General features: G+C 35.1%; 1 protein-coding gene and 1 long non-coding RNA gene across 2 annotated transcripts; one reads left to right on the plus strand and one right to left on the minus strand.

Annotated features, from left to right (window-relative positions):
* Positions 1–256: 256 nt before the first annotated feature.
* Positions 257–5,902, plus strand: PAH1 (Lipin family protein). Its single transcript, XM_079075488.1, has 9 exons — positions 257–638; positions 1,775–3,327; positions 3,438–4,077; positions 4,157–4,241; positions 4,642–4,728; positions 4,961–5,033; positions 5,169–5,212; positions 5,300–5,428; positions 5,521–5,902. Exons 2-9 carry the CDS (start codon positions 1,974–1,976, stop codon positions 5,677–5,679), a joined length of 2,571 nt encoding a protein of 856 aa, XP_078931614.1. The 5' UTR covers positions 257–638; positions 1,775–1,973; the 3' UTR covers positions 5,680–5,902.
* A 22-nt stretch (positions 5,903–5,924) lies between these two features.
* Positions 5,925–6,691, minus strand: LOC145153671 (uncharacterized). The gene is made up of 3 exons (XR_013734172.1): positions 6,579–6,691; positions 6,179–6,491; positions 5,925–6,022 (listed from the first exon to the last, which is right to left on the minus strand). It is a non-coding gene; the product is annotated as an uncharacterized LOC145153671 (long non-coding RNA).
* Positions 6,692–10,588: the final 3,897 nt, after the last annotated feature.

The following is a 10,588-nucleotide window of genomic DNA, read 5'->3' on the forward strand; positions in this document are numbered from 1 at the left end:
ATATCCAAACACACATACATACTTGTAACCAAAATCCTATCTATACGTCCAAAAACACGATACTAAAATCAATGATAAAACAGTCGAAAATAATACTTGTTAAATATCGGTCTACGAGACTACGAGTATTCTCTAGAATGGGCAACCAATATAAAGGGCGTAAAGTGTAAATATTAAAACCTCATGTAGTTAGACTGTAAGAATCAAAACCAAGAATATTCCACATTTCCAACCCATAATACCAGAAAACCCCATCCTAGACCGATTGAAATCCAATCCATTGGACAACGTATTTCTGTAATTTTCGTAGAAATGAAGGGCCATTAATCTTGGACTAATCTTCAATGGATGGCAATTGGCAATGGCTATTAATAGAATTAGAAGTTGGTCAATACATGGCATATCTAGATATCCCGAATTCCCGATTCCGACACTCAACCCGAAGTCCAAACTTGAAGCCAAATATATACATAAAAAACTAAAACGATCTCTAGATAACATCGCCTGTAACTTCTACCAACTCCTTGCAAGGCGAAAACAGGGAAATTCGGTTATACAAGAAGGTGGGCTGCTGGATTGTGCTTAATTTGCAGCAGCAAAACAAAGTCAAATTCTTCCAGTTTGACGAATTTGTAACTGTAAGTATCAACATGGGTTTCTCGAATTCGTTTTGAATCTCTGTTTTATTGATCGTCCTTCCATCTGGGTTGCGGTGGTTATTCGAACTTGTGAACTTTATTTAGTGTTTTTAGGGTTTTAGCGCACTCAGACAGTTCTTGTGATTGTCTTAAATGATATCTTGTTTGATCATTGTATGGACGTCTCGATCTTTCTCGCATTTCTTTCGGTTTATGTATATCTTGGATCATTTCTCGGCTGGGTCTCATTAATTCTTGGAGCGATGTAAGGAACTTCGATCAGTTTGCTGAATTTGTAATTTCCAATATGGTCTTCTTGAAGTCTTTTTGAAATTTCAGTTAATTGTATCATTTCTCATCTCGGTTTCTTAAGTCATTGCAGCCATTTTTAGGGTTTTGATTCACATTTTTCTCATCATTCCCGCATTTTCTTCCAATTTCAGTATATTTTCCATCAAATCTTATCAGGGTTTCTTTAATTATTGGATCAACAAAAGGAAGTCAAACCGTTCAAGTTTGACCAATCTGTATATGCAAGTTTGACATGTGTCCTTAAACTCTTAAAATTTGTTCAGTTTATATCATCATCTCTCTGTTCCCATCTGCGGTTCTTTAATTCTTTAAACTCAATATAAGTGTGTTCATGATCATGTAAATATCTTCAAAATTCTTGTTATCTACAGATTCTTGATACCGAGGCTGGTACAAGAAGTTGAAAGTTCAAACTTTTTCTGATTTTAGGATAATCTCAGTTGGTGTTTTGAGATTATTTAATGGATCTGGAAAGATAGCAAATTTTGGGTGTTTATCTTTTTCTCATATGAGGTTCTTTAATTCTTTAAACTTATTGAATCTTATTCTTGTTTTTGGGGGTTTTATGCTTGCCTTCAATGGTGGGTTATAGTACTTATATGATTATTTTGCATCAATCCACATCTGGGTTTTTGTATAGTTGTTGCTTTTAGGGGTTTGTGCACTTAGAACTAAATGGTGTTTCGATATTCACTCTGAAAGTGATAATGTGATATCAGCCAATCAGAATTAGATAATCAGCTGCTTCTACTGGTTAAAGTAGTAAAGTGGTGTTTCAATATTCACTTCCGTCTACTTACTCTCAGAATTTGTGTTGCCTGCAGATTTCTTGATACAAGAAGCTAAAAGTTCAAACTTTTTCGGTTTTCAGACCAATCCCAATTGGCATTTCAAGATTATTTAATCAATTTTGGAAAGATAGCAAATTTTGGGTGTTTGATTTTGCGGTTTAATGGTGCAAAACGGTTGATGCTTTTTTGATGAACAGAAATATAGAGTGAAGAATCTTATACATTTTTTGAGATGATAAGTAGATTTGGAAGAATCGTATATTCTGTTGCCACCCCATTTCATCCATTTGGTGGGGCTGTTGACATAATAGTTGTTCAACAACAAGATGGATCTTTCAGAACCACCCCTTGGTATGTTAGGTTTGGAAAATTTCAAGGTGTTCTTAAAGGGGCAGAAAAGATTGTTAAAATAGAAGTTAATGGGGTAGAAGCCGATTTTCATATGTATCTTGATAATTCAGGCGAAGCTTATTTTATCAAAGAAGTTAACCCTGAAAAAGATACAAGTGTTAACAATTCCAACGGTTCATTAGAGTCTAAAGAAGATGTTTTTGAAGACAACGATAATCAAGACAATAAAATCGATGTACAATTTCATGATCATGCAGATATTACAGAATCTGATAGTGAAAAAAGATTTTATGAGTTGCAAGATGATGAATCATCACCTCTAGATGAGTTGTATGATAATTCAGAGTCAGAGAGTCAGAGTTCTGAAGTGGTTTTGTTGTGTAGAGATGGTCAAATTTTGTCTGCTCCTATAACATCAATGGAGGAAAACACAGAGAATGTGCAACTAAGTACACCTCAATTTCATTTGGGACCAGTTGAAGGACCTGAATTTGATGGTGATTTGGATTTGAGTAATGACTCTACGTGGGCCCATTATTTAAGTGATTTCAACAGACCTATAGATAGCAATATCTCCAAGGTCAATGATGCTCAATATGTAGTGAATTTAGAGCGTGAAGTATCGATAAAAAGTGTTGTTGTTGAAGATCATGTGCCAAGTGATGGAAAGAAAGATGACATCTTTAAGAGCTGTATAGCACTAGATGATTTGGTAAAGCAAGAAGATGGTGGTGATTCTAAAGTGGTTGTTGAAGAAAATTCGACAAACCTTGAATCTTCAACTTTAGAGGTAGAAACTGAGGGTACAGAGGTAAATTCACTCGATACAGAAGAGAAACTTTCTGATGTTGCAGTTGTTAGTGATCAAGATCAGCAGGGATCCATTGGTGTGATTAGGGAACCTGAAGGGGTTGAAAGATCTGAAATCGAATCTCCAGGGGTGAATTCAAATTCACTGCAAAAGGAACAGAAACTTTCTGATGTTGCAATTGTTGGTGATAAAGATCAGCAGGGACCATTTGGTGTAATTAGTGAACCTGAAGGGGTTGAAAGAACTGAAACCAATTCTACAGGGGTGAATTTGTTGGACATGGAAGAGAATCTTTCTGATGTTGCAATTGTTAGTGATAAAAATCAGGAAGAATCTGAAATGATTGAAGATAAAAGAGATGAAACCGAGGAGCCTCAACCATATTATGATGATAATGAAAATTTTGAAGGCCCGAAACAAACGAGTAAGTGATTTGTTTATTATATGATCCTACTTTTATTTTCTTCAATACAAACTTTTTCTACCATGGAATTTTGTTCTTTAATACATATCACCTTTAATCGATATTTTCAGGAATAGAATTATCTCTATGTGGGAATTTGCTTCGTCCAGGAATGGGATTGAGTACAGCTGCAGCAACCTTCAATGCCCATCGAATACCCTCAGAGGAATTTCAAAATTCTGCCACATCAATTATTAAAAACGACAGTTTAATAGTAAAAATCGATGACAAATACTTCACATGGGAAAAAGCTGCTCACATTGTTCTTGGAATGGCTGCATACGGATTAGAAATGCCTGTTGACCCCAATGATTCCATTCCGGTGGAGGATTCCGGTCTACCTTCGACTCCATCCCGTAGATGGCGGCTTTGGCCCATTCCATTCCGGAGGGTGAAAACACTCGACCATAATGCTAGTAATCTTTCCGGTGAAGATGTGTTTCTTGATTCCGAATCCGTGTTTGATTCCCCTACTAGTCAACCAGTGGAAATGACTCCAACATCTTCAAAGTCTCCTCAGAAACAGTTTGCTAGAACACAGGTTCCCACTACTGAGCAAATATCATCTTTGAATTTAAAAGATGGCCAAAATATGGTGTCCTTTATTTTTTCAACTAGGGTTTTAGGAGTTCAAAAAGTTGATGCTCATATTTACTTATGGAAGTGGAATGCAAGGATTGTGATATCGGATGTTGATGGGACAATTACAAAGTAAGATTGTTTGTATCTCTATTGGTTATATTTTTTAACCGAAAATTTTATAATTTTTTTTTGTATGTTTGTGTTGTAGGTCTGATGTTCTTGGTCAATTTATGCCATTAGTTGGGAAGGATTGGACTCAATCTGGGGTAGCTCGATTGTTTTCTGCTATAAAGGTATTGTAATTTGTTTGATGTATCAATATAAGATATAGTAAATTACATTTTCGGTCCCGGCGTATAGCTGATTTTTGCAAATTTGGTCCCCAAAAGTTCTCTTGCAATTCTTGCTCTTATTTGAAATTCTTGTAATGATTTTTGCCCTAGTTCCAAGTAAAATGACTATTTTTGGTCCGTTGTTTGCAATACCGGTCCAAAAGTGTATTATTTTACTCGGAATAGGGACCAACAACGTTACATAAACTTCATTCAAGGACTGAAATTGCACGAGAATTTTTTGGGACAAAATTGAAAAAATCAGCTATGCTAAGGGACCAAAAATGTAATTTTAATGTATAAAATATATAAAGATGGGAAATTGAAATATTTAGTTTTTTCTTGTATTTGTAACATGCAGGAGAATGGATATCAATTGTTGTTTCTAAGTGCTCGTGCAATTGTTCAAGCGTATTTGACCAGAAGTTTTCTCCTTAATCTAAAGCAGGTACTAAATCTAAATCTACTTTTTGCAACTACAATCACTTAGGTGGGACAAATGAAAAAAGTAGAATGTTTATTACTTTAACCTTTTATGATGTGTCAAATACATGTCAGCAAAAATTAAATTACTTAAATTACCAGTTAAAAAGTTAAGTGACGTGGATGAGACAAATGAAAAAGTGGATTGGTATTTTCTTTTTTGAGTTGCAATTATTTGGCATGTTTTATTTTTGTAGGATGGTAAAGCCTTACCCAATGGTCCGGTTGTTATTTCACCCGATGGTTTGTTTCCATCCTTGTTTCGTGAAGGTGAGACACATTTTTTTTAATTTTTTTTTTCTTTGTGCAAAATTTTCTTCATGGATTATAAACAAAATCATAAAGCATAATTATCCATTTAGTTATATCTAATTGTAATGCCTTTTTGTATCCTCTTTGTGACAGTTATTAGAAGAGCTCCTCATGAATTCAAGATCGCCTGCTTAGAAGTAAGTATAACGGATCAAAAAATAAGATATTTTTTAATTAATTATGCATAAAAAACAAACGGATTAAATATAAAATACTTTTTACAGGATATCAAAGCTCTGTTTCCATCCGACTACAACCCATTCTATGCAGGGTTCGGTAACAGAGATACTGATGAACTCAGTTACAGGAAAATAGGAATTCCAAAGGGAAAAATCTTCATAATCAACCCCAAGGTATTTATTTATTTGTTTTCCTCAAATTAATTGTCCTTCAAAATACCACTATTTATGTGTTTCTTTTATATAATTTTTAATTAAAATTTTAGGGTGAGGTGGCGATTAGTCATCGTATGGACATGAAGGGGAAGTCTTACACATCTTTGCACACATTAGTCAACGACATGTTCCCCCCAACATCCATGATTGAACAGGAAGATTTTAATTCATGGAATTACTGGAGAGTACCATTGCCAGATGTCGAGTAGCCATGCCATGATACCCTTTTGTTTGCTATTCTAGTTTTTTTTTTTTTTGGTCAATCACTACTCTGTTAATGGTGTAGTTATGCCACATAGGGTCAAGCGTTGATTCATGAAACCTATTGGTCAGTTTTTGTTTGTAAATCGACTCTAGTTGATGTAACTCTAGAAGAAATTGTTAAAATCATATCGCTTAATTCGCTTATAAATTTCTTAAATCTTTTTGAAATTGGCAATTTCAAATAAACTAGGGAAGGCATTACTTATACTTATATATTTGAGATTTCATTATTCCATTCGTCTCCAAATCCATACTAAAACTCTTGAAGCAAATTCAATGAACCTCACCCTGAAGTTTCAAACAAAAATCAGAACAAAGGAGAAAAAAACACGGAATAAGTGTCATCTTATTTCAAAAGAAAATCAGAGGAAAACATAAAGTATATACTTTAGGGTTAATTATAAAGATTTTAACCATTCGAATCCCTGTTTTCCTGTAACTAACCTCATCAGTATCCTGATACCCAAGCATGCATAGAATGAGTTGTATTCAGATGGAAATATAGCTTTCATATCCTGTAAAAAATATTTAAACCGTTTTTCCTTCTGATATATAGCATTCATATCATAATATATTAACCTAATTAATTAATTAAATTAGGTATTATTTAAAGAACTAAATGACAAGCCATAAGCCTCCTGCTGTCCTTGCATATGAACTTCATGATGTTGGATAGTAATATCAAAGTTGTAAAGCCTCATGAATCCCTTGTGTGTTGCGTCCTCAAGATTCACAACACCAAGTTCCTGTTGTTTTTCTGTACGTTTTGATGCACGCTAATTTATTATATGCGTGTGTATGTCGAATACAATAATAAGCAATTAGCAATTAAGAAGAATGATACCTATTCACTGGGTATGCACCCACGTTACAAGCTCTTAATCCTTCATGCATCCCTCCTTAATTACAATCTCATACATGCAACTCATCGACGTTCAGGTTCACTCTTTTATGGCTTGTATCTTACGTATATATATCTACATGGAGGGTTGTATATATAGGGGAAGGATACGGATTGCATACGTATCGGGGTGAGGATCAGAAGAAATCCCGTAAATCCGTAATTCTTGTATGCAAATCTAATTCAAATACCAACTTTACATTTTTGGTCCCTATGAAAAGTTCTATTGATATAATCTATCCTTTTCTTAAAGTGTTTGTCTATTTAGTACATTCAACCCCTCAATATTTCGTATATACCCTTATTAAACATCAAAATATCATATTTACCCAACTTAATTTCTAAATATCATATTTATCCTTCATAAAATTTAAAAATATTGTATATGTCGTCAAACATCAAAATATCATATAGGCTCTTCTTAAATATTAGAATATCATGTATACGATTCTTAAACATCAAAATATCAATAATAATATCTAAACTATCATTCATCTACAACATGATAATATTCAACAACAACAAAAGCTAAACAATCAATGCATACATTCCATGTAGATAGTTGAAGATGAAGATGTTTTGTTTGTCAAGAGAGCGACATTCCAACAATTTAAAAATAGATGTTCCATTATTATAGACGTATGGATAATATGATTAAAATTTTTAATTATTATAATAATTCTAAAATATAAAAAATGATTATAAACTATTAAAAACATTGCAAAAAAAGATTTGGGAAAATGTGATATTTTGAAGGTTATAAAGGGTAAATATAATATTAAGAAATTAAGTTGGACAAATATGATATTTTTATGCTTAAGAAGGCCTAATTGCTACTTATAACTAGGGGTGAACATTTGGACCTGTGGATCAGACCGGACCAGACCGTTTTTTAGACCTCCGGGCCGGTTATCGGTTATAGGATTTGAGCAAAACTGGTTCGGTCCGGCCGGTTCCAGATAAAAACTTTGGACTGGCTCGTTTTAAAAAAAAATGTATTCTGTGAAATTATTTAAACAAACATATCTCATTCGTTTTAATTCGTATTGACATGCGATTTTTTCCAACGTGTAAATAAGAGTTTGTAGATATTTTCGACTATAATTTTGTTGTTTTTGGTGTTATATTCGATAAGTTACAATCCTTCAAAGATGAGATATCAAAGCTGAAATATTTCTGATTTTCAACAAGAAATTTAAACTTTTGTATTCTGTGAAATTCTGTAAACAAATATATCTCATTCGTTTTAAGTTAGATTGACATTTGGTTTTTTCCAACGTCTAATTTAGAGTTTGTAGATAATTTTAGACTATAGTTTTGTTGTTTTGGTGTTATATTCGATGAGTTACAATCCTTCAAAGATGAGATATCAAAGCTCAAATATTTCAGTTTTTCAACAAGAAATTTAAACTTTTGTAATCTATGAAATTCTTTAAACAAGCATATTTTATTTGTTTTAAGTCGAATAGACATAAAGTTTTTTCCAACATGCAATTTAGAGTTTCTAGATAAGTTTAGACTATAATTTTGTTGTTTTTGGTGTTATATTCAATGAATTACAATCCTTCTAACAAATGGTATAAAGTATAAACAATCAAAGTTTGATCAGTCCAAAGTGCACAAGAAACGAAAACATATTCACTTTTACGAGTTGTACTGTATCAAAACCAAAAAAGTATTAATTTTAACAAGTTGTAATGTATCAAACTCGACAACATATTCGTTTTAACGAGTTGTATCAAACCTAAAAACGCATTTTAAGAAGTTATACCATATGCATGTAAAGTTGTACCGGTCCAAACAGGTCCAAGAACCGGACAACCCGGACCTGGACCCGGTAAGTCTCATCCGGTCCGGTCCACGGTCCACAGTATTCTCCGAAACCGGTTCGGTCCAAGAGCCGGTCCGGTCCGGTCCAAATGCTCACCCCTACTTATAACATTTAACACCCTTAATTAATTTGATTTCAAATACACCCTTTGTAACGACGTAAATTTTAAAACAAATTTTCATTTTTCCACATAATAAAACTCATATAATATTCTCAAAATCTCATGTATCAAATGTCATCATAATAAAACATATCCCAGAATCTCAAAACATAATCCTCTGCCAGTGTGTACAAATCATGTCGGCGCCTTCCCGCGATCCTCGCTGGTACCTGAAACACATATCACATAACACGGTAAGCATAAATGCTTAGTGAGTTCCCCAAAATACCACATACAACACATAAGCCACTCGAGGCTATGACTTGGTATGACCCTCCGGTCAATGTATCTCAGCGGGACCCTCCAGTCCCGTAGCTCGTTGGATCCTCCAGTCCGGTCTAGCTCGTTGGACCCTCTGGTCCAGTCTAAATCGTAGGACCCTCTGGTCCGGTCTATATAACACATAGCATACATATATCACAATGCACATAAACTCAATATACACATAACACATAAGACCCTCCGGTCTGCACATAGTTACCACTCTAGGTAATGTATAGTGAGAAGACTTACCTCGGGTAGTCTCGGAAAGTCTCGAACTCGAATATCTGATCTAGCCTCCGCCTAATCACATAAAGTAATTATCTCTAATTAATACGACTCTCAAAGGCTAGGCTAGTCCCTCCCTATATTCTCTCAGAAGGGGAAAATACCATTTTACCCCTCCAATGGTCCAATGTCCAAATGTTGACCAAACCCTAAAAGTCAACCCCAGTCAACGGTCTAACTTTGACCAGACTCGTCGAGTGCACTCGGGTGGCTCGGCGAGTCCATGCGTGTCCTCTGAATCCTCCTAAGGCCTCACTCGACTCGTCGAGTTAACCTTTCTCTCGACGGGTTACCACTGATCATGAATCGTGGTGCAACACGATCCGACTCGTCGAGTTTCTTCCATGAGAATGCTCAAACGACCTTGTGAGGTCAGATCTGTTTCTCTAACCTATAGATATGGCCTTCTAACACTCAAAAGTTACGTAAAGGTCCAAACTTTATGCTCATGCAACACTCATATGGCTCTATATGAAGAATTAGCCCTAATATGACAACCATGATCTAAAACCCAAAAATGGAATGCATAAAGCTGGATGTGTGGGGCTCTCTGGACCTCTCAAGGTCCAGATCTAAGGTCTATTTCACATTGGGACTTCTCATGCTCTTATTCCAACTCAAGAAAGGGTAAAGAAACCCTTGATTCAAGAAGCCTACACAACAAAGAAGAAAAGGGCTGAATTGCTACCTCAAAGTGAAGCCTCCTTGCTTGAAAGTCTCAGAACAACAACCTCCTTTGGTCCTTCTTTCTGGATCATTTCCCCTCCTTAGCAAAATCACCACAAATGGTTCAATATGGCTCTCTCTCTCTCTCTCTCTCTCTCTCTCACTACACACGCTCAAATATGCTAGGGTTCTTTTCTCTGAAAGGGTGGCCGCAAATGAAGGTCATAAGGATCCTTAAATAGGGCACAGACCCAAAGATTTAGGGTTTCTGTCCATAGCGCGGACTCGTCGAGTCGACTCACCGACTCGTCGAGTCCATTCATTAATCCTAGTCAGCAGTCGCGATCCTAATCGACGAGTCTAGGCATCAACTCGTCGAGTCCCTCTCCTTGACTCAAAAATAATTACTCAATTTATGATACCTGGAAATCCGGATGTTACACCCTTTTTATATAAATTTAAATATTAATTAGACCCATAAAATATTATAATTACTATATTTAATTATTTGATAATAATTAATCGTTATCTTCTACTTCTCTACGTAGACGGTTTGTCGTCGGCATAGGGTTAAAAGCTATCGTCGCTATAAAGGTCGATTCTTGTAGTGTACAACGCATTATTGAATTATTAAGTCGTGAATTTTCGACGGTTATCTAAATTATTTTCTCGATATATCTGTTAGGGGTGGAATTGGTACGGTACCAATTCATTTTTCTCTAAACCGTGTACCGTACCAACTATAGA

This window comes from Lactuca virosa, chromosome 1, assembly GCF_052849685.1.
Source record: "Lactuca virosa cultivar CGN04683 chromosome 1, Lactuca_virosa_CGN04683_v6, whole genome shotgun sequence".
Classification (NCBI taxonomy): Eukaryota; Viridiplantae; Streptophyta; class Magnoliopsida; order Asterales; family Asteraceae; genus Lactuca; species Lactuca virosa.